The sequence below is a fragment of the Marmota monax genome, unplaced genomic scaffold, assembly GCF_021218885.2.
Source record: "Marmota monax isolate L192 unplaced genomic scaffold, Marmota_monax_Labrador192_F-V1.1 WCK01_AAM20220418_F8-fsc00072, whole genome shotgun sequence".
NCBI classification, from domain to species: Eukaryota; Metazoa; Chordata; class Mammalia; order Rodentia; family Sciuridae; genus Marmota; species Marmota monax.
This window is the reverse complement of record NW_026692356.1, coordinates 4,504,546-4,523,180: the sequence shown is the minus strand read 5'-3', so window position 1 is coordinate 4,523,180 and position 18,635 is coordinate 4,504,546. Positions and strand designations below refer to the sequence as shown.

Genomic DNA, 18,635 nt, shown 5'->3' with positions numbered 1-18,635 from the left:
ACAAGCCAGGCAGAATAGAATATTTTGCCACATGGTGGATTAGAAATATTTTGCTCTTTGGGACCCAGTGGACATAGGTTTGAATTCTAGCTCTACAATTTATAAGCTAGTCAACTTTGGAGAGGAACTTACTTCTTGGTTATTGGCAACTGAAAAATATACTTTCTCTGAGAGTTGCTAGAAAAATTAAAATCATCAAGTACCTCGCACCGTGTTTGGTATATAAAAATAACATATTATTCTTACTTTCAATATGTATTGTGTTTGGATCTATATTGTGAAAATTTAGGATTGAAAAGTCACTCGTTTCAAATGCTTCCACAAAGAAGGAATTCACAGTAGAAATAGCTGACATTTATAAAGCACTTATTCTGTGCTGTGTTCTGTGACTCTGTGAGATGAAATCTGTTCTTCCCGTTTTGTAGATGAAGGGTCTGAGGCCCAGAGTAGCACAATTAGGAAGTGGTAGTCCCAGCAATCGGAGGCCGTGCCCTTAGCCACTGCAGTATACTGCCTCAGGAAGATAAAAAATCTCCAGGCAGCCCTCTGACAGAGATGATAAAATACACACTTACCTACATAAACATCAGAGTTTGTGCAAGACTTGAGCCCTCATCTCAGCTTTCCTTCCTTTAAGGGTCTTGGATAAAGTTATGTATTTTGAGAAAATGTAAAAGGCCACATATTTGGAGAAGCATCGAGGAATGTTTGCTTTAGAAATCAAAGTTTAGATATCGGACAAGAAAACTGCCACCTGACTCCTTCGTTATATTAATTGTGGTCTGTACAGATAAGTTGCAATAGTCCCATTTTTGAACTTCCGGTTTCTGTTAGCTGAGACCTGTGGCATTGCCTTCCTCTTTGCATTCTAGCTGGTTGTCAACAGCAATAACCACGAGTTCTTCCTGTCCCAGAAATAAGCCTTGCCACACTCCTCGCTTTCAGCATGCTGTGAACACTCCATTCTGTGCTGCCCGCGGCTCTGCCACCTCTACCCCTCTGCAGTCATGGCTCCACAGGGTTAAAGTGTTTGTTGAATTCTCAAAGAGTGATTGGAAAAGAAGTATAGGTGCATAAGAACAAGATAAACGACCTAGCTCCAATATAAACAAGCATTACATTACACCTAAATTGTTGAAAGAAGATTTTGTACTCAATATTTTATTCAGCAGAACATTTTTTATAACAATAAAGTTGATTAGAGGAAGCTCTGAAAAATGCTTCAAGTTAGACAGTCTGATTGTTTATCTCCAGGATAAAAAATAAATAAATAAAATGGTAAAATAGAAGGCTAAGAAGTAGAAATTGAAGTCAAGACCTAGTGAAGAGTATTTTGACATCATTTTTCTCTCTCTGTTAAATCTAATTGAGGATTTCTCCTTTCCATAAGGTTTGGGTCTTTTAACTGTTAGTGTTGCTTTTCTTCTCCTTCTGTTTTATAAGGGCTCAAGACTAACCTAAATCCGCAGCAGATTTAAAGTACTCTTTTTTTTTCTTATTATAACAAAATAAGAAACTCTGCTTAAGATCTTTCAGTACCTTCTTACTCTTTCCCTGAGGGTACAGTGAACTCACACCTGCCATTTGCAGTTTAGTTGGAGTCTACGTGTCCCCTTCCTGATCTTTCAGCTTCTGGGCTGGGGGTAGTCATGGACCAGGCTCTGTAGATATGGTGTCTGCTGGGTTTGCACCTGTTCTTGTATGTTGTATTTTCATAGGCTGAGAACCTAGACCAAGAGCACAGCTCTGCTCTGAGTGCTGCTGAGAGTCAGTCTTCTCACTTGGCAGAGTAGCTGGCATAGGAGCCATGTCAGGGGGTAGGCGGGACAGAAAAGAAAAGGGTATGCGATTTTGCTTTGTTATTTACTCTAGCTCAAATTGGTGTGGGGGGTCCAAGTCAAAAAGGAACATCTTTATTGTATTGCATGGTGATGGCCAGAATTGCAGGTTTGAAAGGATCCAGTCTCTTCCAAATGGGGGTTTGGGAAGCAACATGAGGAAGACTGATATGTGAAAGCTTATGGTTTTGTTCTTTGTATCAGCCCCAAATATTTACTGAAGCTTGGAGAAGAAAAGACAGACTTCCTTTTTTTTTTTTTTTTTTACTCCCTGCTCTCCCAAACGTGTGATTGTTTAGAACTTAAGTGCAACATCTGGAAGTCAGATATACAGAGAGCAATTTATGGAGTGTGAAAGATTTGAAATATTCAGTGTCCTTTAGTGGGAACTCAACTTTCTGGGGCTGCATTTTTTCCCCCAGCACAAAGCCGGCAATTCTGAGATCTCTTTGCCTGTCTGAATTAAACCCTTTGTGCCTGGGTCCCATAAACAATGTGCTTTTTAAAGGGGCAGCCCCCTCCCAGCTCTGGCCCTTTTCTCCGGTGTGGGCAGCCAATCAGCTGCGCAGAGCTGCTTTGCTGGAGCGCTTTCCATTCCTAGCAGCAACAACGTACTAATTTGATGCACACATGGATGCCTCGCGCACTCTGCAAATTCATCACTAGCATCTTGCATTAGTCATCTGACGGACTGCCAAGTGTTTCATTTTCTATCCATGTGACTTTATTATTACCACCTCTCTCCTCTCTTCCAAAAAACCTCCAAAAGAGGGCGGGGAGTGGGGGAGAGGAAGAGAAATCCAGCAGAAATCCAGCCCTGCCTTTCTCTCCCAGCCAGTGCTGAGCAGATAACACTGCCGGTGCATTGATGGCAGCCTTGCAGATTGAGACCTGCAGTTAACTTGCAGCTGCCTCCCAAACCCGGGTTCCGAGATGTCCACGCCCTGGGTGACAGGCAGCGGGGCGCTGCCCTGTGCTCCGGCGGCGATGCTGAACAGCAGCACGCAGTGAAAGCCCCGTGCCGCTGCCGAGGAGCAACCTAATGGTGCCTCTGCTTTGTTTTAGTTCATCAAATTGCTACGACTCATTAGGCACTTTCCTCGTGCTCCTCTCCCTCCTCCTTCCGCCTCCCCAACCCCCACCCCTACTATTTTTTTTCTTCCTGTCCCTCACCCTGCAGCCCTAACTCTGGCTCCCGGTTCCGTTTTTGACAGTAACGGCACAGCCAACAAGATGAACGGAGCTTTGGATCACTCAGACCAACCAGACCCAGATGCCATTAAGATGTTTGTCGGACAGATCCCCCGGTCGTGGTCGGAAAAGGAGCTGAAAGAACTTTTTGAGCCTTATGGAGCCGTCTACCAGATCAACGTCCTCCGGGACCGGAGTCAGAACCCTCCCCAGAGTAAAGGTACAGACAGCTCGGGGCTCCCGGGGCAGGGGTCTCCCAGGTGCCCAGATGGGCGTCGCGGGTGTCGCGGGCATCTTGGGCGGGCCACGGCTACCCAGAGCCCTCGCCTGCAGGAGGGAGGGCAGCAGGGAGGGAGGGCGGGCTGGGAGCAGCTGGTGCTGGCAGCCCTTGTGCTCCGGCTGCTCCTCCCGGCTCCTCCCCCCACTCCCGCCCGCCCGCTGGGACAGGTGGGATGCGGGAGGGAGGGCCTGAAAGCTGCTTGCGCCTCTGTCCGGGCACCTGATTGCTCCCTTGAGGTCACTTTCGAGGCAGCACGGGCTCTTCTTGGGCGGGGTGGCAGCTTCTCTGAGGAATAGTGTTTCTCAGCCTTGTATTTCAGGAGCTAACTCTTTCTGTGCTACCTTTCCTTGGTTTCTTGTGTAATTACAATTGTATTTCACTTTGCCACAGCCCGGGGGGACCTTGAAATGCCTTGTCAACTGTTAGAGCAATGCCCTGGTGCAGAGAAGAAAGGGTTCACTTTTAGGAGAGACATCCATGCTTTGGGGCTTAGGTGGAAATCATTAAGTGTGCTTTTTGGAACCAGGGAGTAGCGCCCTAGTGGCTTAAGATAGTTAGCACACCTTCCACAAAGCTTGAGGTTTACGCCCTTATCAGTGGTAGGATTAAAGTGTACAATCTGGTGGTTGTTGCTGCCTCCATTTTAAGATAATGGTGATGGGATGGAGGTTGCAGATATTAAAATAGAGGCCAGAAGCCACTGTAGCAGGTGGATGCTTCTGTGTATTCAGGTCCTACTTTGTAAGCTCTGCGCAGAGCTGAATTTAAAACATCTCTCTGCTGCCACTTGGTCTCTGTTGCTGTTTAACCTTCTTCCTTAGTAATTTTGTTCTTTCTCTGTTGTTGATCTCCCAACCTCTCCACTTAGGGCTTCTCTGTCCTGTAGATCTCGCAGTTTGTTCTCTATGCCTCCGTACTTCTGTCCAGCTGTTGTTTTATTTTTCTGTTGCATCTCGGAAGAGAAATCTCATTACTTGGTCTGTATATACTTTACCTGGGCACATGAATATTGGTATATACTTTTCTGTGAGCTCTTTCCTTATTGGCAACGTGAAATTATCAGAGTAAGTAATCTTTAAGACTAACATCCTTTGAGAAATATTGGGACATCTCTTGTTCTTGATAGTTCCCTAGGTCTAATGGGGTTTTGGGGAGCTTTGTAAGGTATTTAAAAGTCCCTACTTATTTTATAAAGGTGAGCAGACTTGCCTTCAGATTATGTTCATAAGATGATAGTTTTCTATTTCAAAACATATAATCCCAAGTTGTTTTTAAAAGACCATGGTAGGGCTGGGGATATAACTCAGTGGTAGAGTACTGGCCTAGTATGTTTGAGACCCTGGGATCAAATTCCCAATACCAAACCCCCACCATCACCCCCTGGGGGCAGAGGGGGGGGGACATGGAATTTTGTCACCACAAACTTCCAAGTTCATTGACCTGTAATTTGAAAAGCAGAAAATCAGATATCTGAAAATCAATAGAAATAAAAACCTCATAAATTAGAACAACACTGAACACTTTTAGTAAATATATTCTGAAGCTATTTACGTACATGTTTCCCAAATGGAGAAAACAGTTTGTTTTAATACTTTCATAGTATCCTACTGAGGAGAGAGGGTGTAATGTACAGGATAGAGCCAGGGAGTCCCCAAATAAGGGCCCTCCCGTCACCTAGAATAGCACCCAAAGAAAACTAGGCCAGAACAGCAGCCACAGCTCGTCCTTGACTAGGAAAACGTGACTCTGAATTTTGGGTTATCAGCAATTTTCAAAATGACCTCAGACAAAATAAGCAGCTCGTTTATTGTTAACGCTGCCTGGTTAGTTGCTTTTTAGCCTTCAGGTACACAAGTCTCACCTTGGCCCAGACAACCTTGTTTTCTAGTCAGGTAAATACTTGTGTGTGGTCTAGTCATTCTGCCATTTTGCCTGGCGTTCTTCTAAGCAACACTTTTACTCAGCCTGTGTTTAGACTGTACGTTTGGTTAACTTCCACTCACTATGTCTTCTAGCTGATTTCATGAAAATGGTTTGTATTAGCCCAAGGTCTTGTAGAGGAAGAAACCTGATGAGAGAACTAACTTTTTTGAGCATGTGCTATGTTTGTATCAGGCCCTCTGTCAGGAGCTTCTCATGTATGCTGTCATATAGGTTTTATTGAAATCCTGAGCATGAGTGATCTTCCTCACGTTTTATAGCCAAGGAGCATGAGGCTCAAAAGCGTTTAGAATTGTAGACCAGTTTCCTCATCTCATGAGATGGAGTGGAGATTTGAACATAGTCCATCAGTCTTCACGGACGATCCCATTTTTCCTAGCAGTGGGGTCCATTTTAGGGCTTGGGTCAGAGGCCTCCTTACCCCAGATGAACTGAAGGAATTTCGCCTTTTCGGAGTGGGGTTGATTTCATTTCTTTGTGTTGAGTTTTTGTACTCATGGGTTCCAACCCAGGGTATCCTGGGATAGGAGCTACAGATGAAATCATTCAAATCTTACCTTTTGGAAATACAGGTCAATTCCCATTACTGTGAACTCCAAGTCTCACATCAAATATTGCTTGAAATACGTGGGCTGTCAGCCAGAGCTTGAAAGGGTTTTTGTTATACAGACATCTCTGTTGTAAAGGTATTTGTTGCGATGGGATTTGGAAAGTATAATGACATTCCTCTCAGAGGATTACAGCCCTTAGCCGCTTATGTAGAGACAGCCACCACTTCCTTTACATGGATACCTATGTGTGCCATATATTATTTTGCCTGTTCATATGTAAAGTAGGATGCTAAATTTGCATTGATTTTGACTCTGTCAGCATGGTACAATTATCATGTTTTCACAGGGCTGATGTCAGAGCTTCAGAAACCAGAATTACTGGAGGCTCTGTCTAAATGTGGTTTAAATTATCTAAGTAAGACTTTTTGGCGTGGCCTTGATTTATTGTCTTACTGACCTTGATGGTTCTAAGGAAAGAGACAAAGTTAGGTTATTACCTAATCCAGGTGAGTTAGAGCTTTTGCATTTGATATTCTGTTTAATCTGTAGGCGCAAAGACTTGGTCCTATTTTCATCCCTTAATAGAAAGAGTCTAAGCTATTTCTTCTCCCAGTAGATGTCTGTATTGACCCAGCAGGCCCAGCAACCCTGGGGAACTAGGCTAAGTAAACTGTTCCACCTGTTAGGACTTAAGGGGTTCTCGGTGGTTCTCAGCTGAGTCTATGGATGAATAAGAACATGACTTTTGAAATCTGACAAGGCTAAGGTCAGGTTAAGTCAGGTTTTTGGCTCTGCCACTTCCTAGGTGTCAGCCTTGGGCACTTTCCTTAATCAAATCTGAAAATGGGAACTGTCTTCATGGAGTTTCTGGGGTGATGAAAATATGTGCTTTGCACAGAGCTGGAATTGGTAGGAGTCTGTTGTGACAGATGTTATTGTGATACTTGTTATCCTCATCATCACCGTTTCCAAGAACTTACAATCCAGTAAGAACAATAAGCTAAGTTCACAGGCAGTCGCAATATAAAAGACATGAGAACAGAGTGAGAAACAAAGAGATGGGCATACTGCAATAGTGGAAGTTCAGAGAAAGAACAGATAACTTTCAGCTTACAGGAGAGAGGGATGATGGCATCTTTGAAAATGATAATAGGATTTCAATGAGTAAAGACGATATTGAACATTGCAAGTAGATGGACTGACCTGTCTCGGGCAGCAGGTGAGAGGAGCAGGGTGTATTATGGGGACTGTGAATTCTGCCAGGGTTCAGAGGAAATGTGAAATACATGAAATGAAATGGAAGAAGAGAAAATAATGAAGCCTATAATTTATAGGTCTGAGCCAATTCTTAGAAGACCTTAATTCTTAGGATAAAAAATTGAAATTTCTTTATTAGACAGTTGAGGATCTAGAAAGCATACTTTAGCAAAAAACAGACTTCAGGGTGCACCATGTTGACTTGTGTTGAGAGAAGAATGCAGTCTGTCAGGGGACTGCAGAGAGAGGGACTGCATGAAATAGACAGGGACTTGATGGCTAAAGTTGGGGCAGTGGTAATGAGGTCTTGGCTTAAATGGAAGAAATAAGGAAGCAGTCAGCAATGGTAGTAACAAAAAAGAGAAATACTACGTTCAGTTTTGCTTTTGCTGAGTCTGAGGTGCCACAGAATTGTCGAGAAGGATGCAGGCCAAAAAAAAAAAGCCATCGGATTTGGTAATGGGAAGGACTTTTGAGAGCATTTCAGAAGAACAGTGGAGGTTAAGGAGGGGAAAAGGAATTGAACCGTGGAGATGGGGGCTGTGAGTGTAAACTACCTTTTCTTGGTCTGGTCATGAAAGAAGAAAACTCAGATAGAGGTGCTGCTGCTTTTTGTGCAAATATAAAAAGATGGTAAAAGAAGACCAGAAAGAGGATCTTCGAAGAGAGCAAAGGAAGGAAGAGTACAGGTAAGAGAGTAGAAAGTTGCTTAATTTGAGACAGTAGGGCAGTTAAAAGGAAGCAACCACACAGAAAATTTCAGTATAATGAAGGGAAATAGGTGACAGTGCATACAGATGGGTTCAGTCTTCATGGTCAGTATAAACATTTAAGAAATCCGGGTGGAGTTCTAGACTTAAGAAGAATGGGAAAGGCTTAAAATGACTGCTTTGGAAAATTCTGTAGGGGAAAGAACAGCAGAACTATTGAAGAGCAGAAAAGGCCAGGCCCACTTAAATTCAGTTGATTCAATGGGTCCTGGTGATTGTGGTTCTGGATGACCCATCTGTGAGCTGATAACGGAGTCCTAGGGAGCCAGGAGCTGCAGGTGGGTAAGGCAGCTAAGGTAGAAGATCAGGAAGGAAAACAAATAGGTATTCTTTCCAAGGTCCACAGCAGGGAAACCAGTAAAGACAAAGCTTGCTCCCATGTTGGGAGAAGGAAGAGTTGAAGGCTTGGGGATTGAGTCATGATGGAAGAAGTGGTCCATACAGAGACATGCTCAAAGGAGACCAGACTTGGACCTGTAAATGGTAGATAAATGACCAGCCTTGGATCATCACTCTCTTAATATTTTAGTAAATCAGAATTATAATCCAGGGTCATGAGCTTCTAGAGAGGGGTGCATATTCTATAATAAAGGCTGCGCACATTTTCTGGACTTAAATGGTCAGCTATTTTTATTTCTGATTTTACAGGACCAAAATCTAAAGTGACTAGATTTAAATCATGTAACCTTTGAGACTGTGATACAGGAACAACACTTCAGCCCTAGTCTAATGCCTTGTTGATCACTTTTTACTGTGTCTCTTTTAGTAACTTCTCAACCAGGAGAAAAGCAGAAAAGGGAAGTCGCTTGTGTTGACCATCCCTACATACCACAGACCCAAAGAACAAAACTTCCTTTTTTCTTGAAATGTGTCGAGAGGTCAGGGCATAACCGCTGTGCAGCTGTAGCCCTGCAGTGTTTAGAGCCCAGAGCTTTCTGGGTGGAACAAAAATTAAATTCATGTCTCCTTTGGGAAGGGTTATTACCTTTAAGTTTCAAAAGAGCAGCTCTGGTGACGCTTATGACACTAATAACGCTTTCATTTTCTTGTTGGTCAAACTGCAGTTCGGGTGACCCATGGGACTGGCCCCATTAGAATATGATGGCGAGTCATTTCTTTCCATCTCACAGGCTTGACTTCAGTCTTCAAGAATTCATTAATAAAACCTAACTTGGTCCTAATCTCTCCCTAGTTTAGTACAATGGAAAAATTTCTTGAGAATGAGCCCTGGCTGGAGAAGGAACAGGGAGAGAGGAGAGGGGAAGGAGAGAAGCCTGTGACGCCTAACCTCATTGATTTCAGAGTTTGGCAGAGAGACTGAAGTCATGTCTCAGTCTAGAAGGTTCCTCTGTGCTGTAATAGGATGAGGATAGGCCTTGGAGTCAGGAGACTTGTGACTGATACTAAGACTGCAAGCTAGTTAGAGAAGGAGACACAACTTCTTTCCCCTACAACAAATAATACCTCCTGCTCAGAGCTGCTTTACATATTCAGTAAGAGAACAAATGTGCATGCCGCCAGTACGTCTAAAGAGAGTTGGTAATCTTATAAGCTTTATTCTTCTTAAAAATGTTAAAGGTTTGTAAAGAACACCCCTGGCCTTTATATATGGGAAATGCAGTGGGAGTTGAGAGGTTCATTTCCACGCTTCATGCCTCCTCTTTCTTCCTGAAACCCTCTGTCAGAAACTTCACTTCAATAAAAAAAAAAAAAAAGTGGGCTTGAAGTCCGTTGACTTAAGTAGTGTCATATCAAAACCAGTAATGGAGAAAGAATTTAAAATGCAGGAAGGTGAACCCATGCTACATTTTACTGCCTGCGAATAAAGTAGGGGATAGGATTTCTGTCCTACATTTCAGCCAGGGTTGCTGCCCTAGATTTTCTGGAACAACCCCAGTTTGGATTGTGCTGCCTCAGTGGCCCACAGGCAGGATGCTTTCTTTCTCGGTTCATTTTATGCTAACAAATCTGTGTTACTTGTTGTGACATCCTTTTGTTGGTCAACCAAGGACCCGCAGGACATACATAAAATGTAGTCGGAATTTTTATGTTTATGCAAGCAGAGACCCTCTTCTCCTCATAAAAGATGGATTCGCTAGTTACATCATATGGTCATGTTAGGAGACTTAACAGCTCTTTTCTTGAAATGGAGTTTTTAATCATTTTGACTTGCACGGATGTCACCCATTGAACAATTGGGATACAGGAAGGAAAAATGTTAAAATAACTGCCTTGAAGTTGTAGCAAGAAGGGATCCCTTTCGATTCCCTGTATTCTGGCCACGGGTGACTGGGCTGTGTCTGTCCAGCATAGTGATGAATTGCTGTTACTTCTTTCAAAGGGCAGCTTCTACCCTGGCAGATAATATTTATCATGGGTACATTTTGATCTCTATATCTCTGGAGAAGAAAGGAAAGGAGGGGAGACGGGACAGAGAGAGAGAGAGCCAAAATCAAAGCCAGTATCAAAGAAGGCAAGAAATTACTCAAGGCTGCTTCTGACCATTTTGTTTTCTTCTCCTCCTCCATCTGGAACACTAAGACTTCAGCTGGTCCCCAGTCATCCAGTCCCTGGTAGATTTGCGTTTCTGGAATTAAAGTTTTAGAAGGACAAAAAAAAAAAAAAAACAGGATTTGGGCAGAAGGAAAGTAGACTTCTTTGAATGGACCCAAGGCTTGAGGAGAGAACCTCTGGCTTGGTGGCCTTCTGTCCATTTGAGTACCTGTAAGACATTCCAGGTGGATGGGAAGGTGAAGTCCAGCTGACCTCAGGGTTGGCATCCAGCGTGTGGATACTTCGCCAGCCTGGAGACCTCATTTGCCTTTGCTCTTGTGCCCGAGAGTTTTCTCCACATTAAAGATGCTGTTCCATCACGCACACCATTGTGCCACTGAGAGTGACCATCCTGCTGAGTGTGTTGAAGCCAGTCCTTCCTAGCTAGAGAGAGAGGTGCCCTGACGGGGTGACACTGTTGGAAATTCTGAAACACCTCTGCGTGGCCTGAGTTCCATCTGTCTTCCCCTACTCACTTTTTTTTCGCTCCACAGACCCCAGATGATTCAGCATTCACGTTGAAAGATCGACTTTCTTCCTTCTTCAGTCTTTGCTTCTAATAAAAGTCTAAAGTAAACCCCAGTCGGGCTGGGGCATACCAAAGTGGCAGAGCGCTTGCGTAGCACGGGTGAAGGCCTGGATTCTCTTCCCAGCACTGCAAAAATCAATAAATTAATGAATTAGCCGTGGCTATTTTAGAAGTTCAGAATGCTAGCATTAAGAAATAATTTCATGGGCCTAGGGCTGGGGCTCAGTGGTAGAGCGCTCGCCTAGCATGCATGAGGCACTGGGTTCAATTCTCGGCAGCACATAAAAATAAAATAATAATAAAATAAAGATATTGTGCCCACCTATAACTAAAAAAATAAATATTAAAAAAAGAAATAATTTCATCACATGTCTTTTGAAGAAGTCTGTTATCTTTATCATTCCAACCAAAGTGGAATATAAAATGCTATTAGTATAATAGCTAGCTTCTTTGGGTGGACCCAAATCTACTAATGTAGGATACTTTTGTATCTTACATTAGTAGATTTCTTCTTTTTAAAAATTGTTTAATTGTAGCTGGATGCATTACCTTTATTTTATTTATTTATATGTGGTGCTGAGGATTGAACCCAGGGCCTCACACATGCTAGGCAAGTGCTGTATCACAGACCCACAACCCCAGCCACATTAGTAGATTATTAAGTCTAAATTTTCATCCTTCAAAATATGGCTCCAGATGCTAACAAAATTTAGGCCCGAGGTCTCAAGCTTTTCGTTCTTTATCCTAATTTTATTGATCCTCAGACCAGATATTCTCATGCCTTATCCTCTAATGTTCCCTGGCTTGAGTCTTTTACAGGGACAATTCTCCCTCTAGTTAGCAGCCAGGGTGTGCCACTGTGAATAAACAATCTGGTCCTCTCAAAACCTTTGGAAACTAAGAGGAGATGAAAAGATAATTGGGAAAATGAGAAAAAAAACCAAGCTTTTAAATAATAGCTTTTAAAATAAATTTAGGTTTTCCGGATGATGGGATGTTGGCTTTCAGGACAACTGATCAACAGAATTGAAAATGTTCTGACCCATATACTGTGAAATTCAGTAGAAAGTCGTTATGCAGCAGGTATCTTGGTAACATGTTAGGTAGATCAGTAGAATAAGAGCTAGAGTAAAATGGCTTGTTAAAGAATCAGGGTCTTCCAGTGTCTGAGGATATTTTTCAGATCAACCTCGAAGAGCTCATGCTATGGAGAAAGGAACACAAAAGAAAAGTACGTACGTGGATGATGGCTTATGGACATATTGGATTTCTCAAGACCTTTTTTCCCCTGAGTGGTGTAGACAGATATACTGGTCACAAAGAAGCATATTTTGCTATAAATAGAAAAGGGAGCTAGTCAGATGAACGGGGGCAGATTGTAATGGTAAATCTAATGGTTGAGGGTGGACAGGGATGGCAATTGAAACACCACAGGAACTGGTATTTAGAATCAATACTTTTTCACTCTCTATGTAAATGACTGAGAGACACGTTCCTAATCCAGCATCCACATTCTGGCATTAATTCAAATTGGAGAAACCCATAAAATATACTTCAGACAACGATCAATTCCAAGGATAAAGGAGTATAATTTCTCTATTCCCATTAGAGGATCATAAATTGGAATTGGAGAAAAGAATGAAAGGATTGAGAGAGAATATTTACTCATTATATTCATTAACTGACCAAGAATCCTATCTTTAGAAAATATTTGGGGGGGGGGTAAATATTTTGAGGTACACTCGGGCCTTAGGTTTATGGAGCACAAATTGTGCAGCCTCAGCTGCACAGGGGTCGAGGTCTGTCTCTTGACAGCAGCCTTGGGCCTCTCTACCACTGTTCCCAGGCTCTCGCCAGCAGAGTCCAGAGATGGCTGTGGTTTTGATGCCTTCCATTTCCCTTTTAGTTCGAGGTGAAAGGATAAAATGCTTCCCTGACTATTGTCATTTAATGGAAATCACATCATAGACATGTAGAGAGAGAGAGAGGAAAACCTTAGGGAGAGAAAGGAGCACAGGAAACCAGGTTTCTGACAAGCTAATGGTCAGACTGCTCCCCACACGCTCAACACGATGATACCAGACTCCAAGTGCTAGGGGACAGGTAATTCACTACTTTTCACAAAGAGCTTTTTAGCTCCTATCTAGGCCACTTTGCCCAAAATTCAGAAGCGTTATTGAAGATATATCAAGGAGATGGAAGAGTTCCAAAGGAGAGCAGCATGAGTCACAGAGGTCTAGGAAGGTGAAGCCATGTGGAAAGGTCAGGAGGTTAACTTAAAAGGCCTGACAGCATTGAGTCATGAGAATGAAAAGGGAAAAGGCTGCGGCAGGACATGAAAAGGAGGGATTGTGCTCGCAGAAAGAGAAGAGAACATGATTGAAGTTTTGAAGATGCTAAAGTGCAAGAGTGAAGCTATATATAGATAAGCTCTTCCAATTAATGCTAAACCCTGGGATTCTGCTGCTTATACTTTAAATGTTGGAGCTGCAGGTAAAGGGTAGAGTTTGAGCCAAACTTTTGCACAGAGGAAGTCATGAACTTGGAGCACGTGAGGAAAGTTAAGGAGATGGTGGGTGCAGCCAACTTGGCAGTCCCCAGGAGCAGACTCTGGCCAGCTCTCTTCTGGGGCTTAATGCACAGGTCCTTTTCTGGCAGTGCCTTGGAGGTTAGGGTAGCCTTGAAATCCCTGGGTCCCATTTAATGTTGAATTTAATATAGGCTGGACAAATGGAAGATGCATTCCAGAAAGCGAACAAGGTGTTTACCAAGTGTGAGCCACGTGACATCAAACATTTGTTGGTACCTACTGTGTGCAATGTATTGTACTTAGTGCTGCAAATATAAAGAAGAACAGGCCATGTTCTGTACTCTGAAAGGGGAGAGAGAATTTGAGATATTTATAGACGGGACTTCCTTCATGTTCTTTGGACACGTAGGGCCAACTTTGAGCTAACAGTGTCCGTAACAGTGTACATGTATCTGCACATGTGTTTTTTCTTCTGGAGAGTGTACTCAGCAGAGCTGGAGAACCTGTGCTGTTCATGTAGCACAGATAGAATGAGAGGTTAGGGGAGCCAAGGTCATGTCAGAGTACAAGCCTAACGCTTTGCTTTTCTTTCTTTTTTCTTTTCTTTTCTTTTTTCTTTTTTCTTTTTTTTTTTTTTTTTTTGGTACTGGGCATTGACTCCTGGGTCACTCAGCCATTGAGCCATGTCCCCAGCCCTTTTTTATATTTTATTTTGAGACGGAGTCTCACTAAGTTGCTGAGGCTAGCTCTGAACTTGTGATCCTCCTGCCCTCAGCCTCCTGAGTTACTGGAACTACAGGCATGTGCCAGCCACTGCCCCTGTCATACCTTTCCGTAGCAGGCTCCTATCTCCTCTTTCCTCTTTCTCTTCATTTTTAGTTTTCTTTGTACTTTCCCCTCCCACAGAGGCAGTTTAGGGTAGACACTGGCTAAATGTCTTACTAATGAGCCTTTCTGGGGGTTTTCCAATAAAATACATGGATATGAAGTTGGCAGCCCTCCTGTTAACATAACTAAGACATGGGCAACACATCGAGCTAGCCCTCAAAACCCTTTTTCCATGTAACCTGTTTGGTGTAGGGTCCTGAGGATGAACTGCCAGCCCCTGCCCGTGGGCGTACAATCATTACGCTAGAGTGATCAGTGGCCTCAACTGTCATGGGAGGCAAATGTGTGGGGGTGTGTGTGTGTGTTTAAAACTCATGTGTTTCAGATTCTGTGATAACCTGAAGTTGGTTTATTTCTCTGAATGCCTCCCCCTTTTTCCCCCAAATAAAAATGATATTACCTGCATGGTAGACTTCTGAGGAATAAATTATTTATAGAATGTTGAATGTAAATTGCCCAGTGCAGTAGTAGAAGAAAATAATGATGAAGAAATAGCAACAGCAGTAATGGTGTCTCATTTTGTAAGCTCTGTGTACTTTGAAAGGTTTATTATCCTAAATTTTTGTGCCGCAAAACCTTATAATGCTTCTTTTTCAACAAAGTTGCTAGAAAATATCACACACAATTTAAATAAGCATCACAGTGAGAAAGGAGAGGTTGTGGTAGAACCAGGTGGGGGAGGGGAAGCAAAGATAAGCCGCAGTCCCTGGGGAAAGAGTATAAAACTTGGCAAAACAAAATTTCATAATTCAGAGTCAGAAACTGTAGAGGGCCTCCAGTATATTCCAAACCTAAGTAATTGAAATTGTGTTCCTGGATTTGAAGATGATAGATTCCTTCAAAATAATTATAAGTCCAATTATCTTGCTTTGGCCCAGCTCTCTATGGACCTCCTGCAGAAACCGTGGGATTGTTGGACTGGTGCTGGACTGAACCCAAATAGTGTGTTATACCTTGTGTTTGGAGTCCCCCCCCCCCCAGGTATTATGTGTCATTGACATACAGACTTTACTGTTATGATTTATTCAAAGTTAACATTGCGCCAAAACTACAATCAACAAGATGTTACATTCGAGTTATTTTTCAAGGTGGATGGCAACTCCTTCCCTTCTTCACTATTACACCGCCTCTGATGGCTGGCGACACCCAATTTTGAAGATGATGGGTTGGCATTATAGAGTAGTCCTGTGTGGCAAAGAGGAGAGGAAGTTTGCTGACTTTGAAGGCAGGAGCCCTTAGTTATTTACCTGCCCACTACACCCTGCCCAGAATTGTCACTAGTTTCAGAAGCCTGTATACAATAGCTCATTTCAGAGGAAGTATTAAGATAATTTTTAGAATAGTCACAGCCTCGAACAGGAAGTAAACATGTTCCCAACTTTCATACGCATCTACCTCTTACGTATCACTGAGGCATCCCTTATGTTCTGTTTAGTAAGGAAGTATTGTAAGAGTGGATACTAATTCTGAATAGGTTTTCTTGCCATATTAATGTAGTTATTGCAACATAATAAAAGAAATATAGTTTGTTCTTTTTACTTTCTGTGATCTTCAAAGATTCTCTTTCAAATTGGATTAGCTTAAGTTGGGTGTTTTTTGTTTGTGTTTGTATATGTGATTTAAAAAAAAAAAAGAATATGAAGTTATTAAAAAGAGACTGTGAGCCAAAATGTTTGCATGAGTTAAGAAAAATCAATGAGAAAACTGCTTAATTTGTGTACTCCCCTGCTGTGCTAGAAATAACACTTTCCCTTTGCACTGCCATTAGAGAGAAAATGGAGCAGCCTGGTTTCATTGTCTAGATGGAATCAAATACCTCAGTGGGGTAAAACAGGAAATCGGGCCTTAGCTTTTTAATCCTTTATAAGATATTCATGATCCATCCAGGTAGTTACATTTTGTAATTCGGGACCATTTTGCAGTTTCTCTTCGGGATTCAACAATAACTTGCTCACTGGGGGCGAGAAGGCCAGTTAACCAGGAAAGGCTGAGGAGGGCCTTTCTCTGCCTGTTCTGCCCGAAGTGTTTTCCCTATTATAATGAGAGTGTTGCGGGCAGTTGCAGTCTCCATCTGTCCATCCCTAAGTGAAGTCAGCCTGTCCCAGCAGTGGCCTTAGAAGACAGCCACCATGTGGCTCAGTAAGCCCCACCTAGATTTGAAGCTGGTGGCTTCTGAATAGGATCTACGAGAGAATGTCTGAAAAGCACTTGGAGGTGTTTTGTAAGGGGTTAGACGAATCCGTAAACGTAAAATAAGATTCCAAGCATCAGCCATCCTACCTGCCACATTGCCTCCGCCTGGTTTTTATGCAGTTGAGTCAGCAACCTGGTTAGACAGGAAAAGTAAACGCAGTTTCCAAGCCCAGCCTCTCTCCTCTCTCTGCCAGCCGAGCTGCTGCATGTGATGCTCTTTGTGAAGTGGACATCTGTCTAATGGGAACTGGATTGTGACCACCAGTTCATTTTACACAGACCACCATACAGCTGCCAGATGGTGACAGGTCTTAGCTATTTTGCGAGTCCAGTCCGAGTTGTGCTCAACTCTAGAGGTGGGAAACATGGGATCCTTCTACCAAGCCCATGTCCCTGCCACAGAAATCCATCTAAGGACCTCGGCTTTGCTCTAATCTCTATGAAGGAAGGAAAGAGACTTAAGGAAAGGTAATGAATAAATTAAAGACTTTTTTTTTTAATCGCATCTTTTAGGCTTTCCTCTCCACCTAATTGCACTCTAATCTGTATTTAGGAGCACAGTTTTTAAGTGGGACATGTCAGGCTTTCATGCCACAGATTAAGTTCCAAGGCAAATAAATTTGTGACAGCTTAAGAGGCGAAAAGAAGAGTCTTTGTCAAATGGCTGAGTTTGATTGTTTAACCTAGACTAATCAGTAGTTGGAGGGCCTGCCATGTGTCTTGGGGATGACTGGGAAGCCGAGGAGATAAGAGAGGGCCCTTCGCTCTGTGGCTTTTCCCTTCTTCTGCATGAGCTGAAGAACTGCGGGAATGCATGTGGCACTGTTGGTTGGGCTGCCCTAGCAACACAGAATGCTGTGTTGACACATATTCCGTCACGTGTTTGCAATGAAAAGGCTGCATTTTTAAAACACTTCAAAGTCAGGAAACCGTTAAACCATTATCACATCCTCCCTGGCCCTCCATCCACTTCCCCCCTACCCTCAGGAAAATTGCCCCCATTTCATAGAAAAGGAACTTGAGACAAAGATGAAGTGGTGTATTTGAGCAAAGCTTATAATCCCAAGGAAAATTGCTGATCTAGTCTCCAAATTTAACACATCCTTCAGGACAATTTTTAAGACTTCCACTTCTTTTCCCTAAACCATGTGTATTCCATATGACCTTATATCTAAGTCCTTATATTGTCTTTGGAGTTCAAAAGACAATTTAGACTCCCATTTTCCTCTCCTGGCATTCATTCAAATAAAAATAGGCACATAATACTGTACTGTAAAAAAAAAAAAATCAAAGCTCCAGGCACACTTTGAAAATCTTTCAGAATTTATATCATTCATTTTCTTAAGTATCTTTCATGCGGCCAGCTTAAACTTGCTTGTTAGAAGACGGTGTTTTTTTGTATTGCTGAAGTTCTGTGCCTAGGTCTGTGCCTACCTCAGTGCCTTGTGCAGAGAAGGCATTCAAAATTAGCCGCAGATTGAGTGAAGTCAGCACTGCCTTTCTGTGATCCGGCACCAACGTGTTTACTCCCGAGAAGCAAAGAGATGAAGGTATTTTAAGAGCCTATGTGCTGGACCATGTGCAGTGTCCTGAGGATACAAAGTCAAAAAATGTGGCCCAGGTCCACAGGGCCCTCAAAGTCTTTAGGAAGTAGGGTCCGATACACAAGGCTGTAAGGAAAGGGACTCGAACATTCTTCCTCTTGTTTTCTTTTTCTTCTTCTGAAAGCTCTATGACCCAATAAAGGTTAAGAACGGTTACACAGTTTCAGTGTACAAACAGGGAAGGAGCATTAGTTCATCAACTTATACAGGGTCTGGTTCAGAGTGTATCACGTGCCCAGATACATGCTTAACATCAAGCCTTCAAGCGGTAACGTGTATTAGGTGCTGGGAAAGGTTGCCACCACCCTTAGCTCCCCCCAACAGTTCCAACAAAACCTTTCACTCTGTCCTCAGGCCCCTGTTGTGTGTCTCACTCCCAAATGTGTGGGGCTGAGGTGTTTCTTTTCCTTTTTTTATAGGAGGGGGTGTTACTGGGGATTGAACCCAGGGGTAGTCTAACACTGAGCTCTATTCTCAGCCTTTCTGTTTTATTTTGAGACAAGGTCTCTA

The 18,635-nt window shown here is 42.8% G+C and overlaps 1 protein-coding gene across 27 annotated transcripts in view; it reads left to right on the top strand.

Moving 5' to 3' along the window:
• Positions 1 to 18,635, top strand: part of Celf2 (CUGBP Elav-like family member 2) — an 808,061-nt gene that overhangs the window by 639,928 nt on the left and 149,498 nt on the right. For 26 of the 27 annotated variants that reach the window (XM_058578648.1, XM_058578646.1, XM_058578647.1 and 23 more), the window contains one exon: positions 3,053 to 3,249. In XM_058578648.1, coding sequence (XP_058434631.1) covers positions 3,053 to 3,249 — 197 coding nt within the window. Of the gene's footprint in view, positions 1 to 2,497; positions 2,884 to 3,052; positions 3,250 to 18,635 lie in introns of those variants that run through there. The other variant, XM_046442348.2, reaches the window with a different exon arrangement.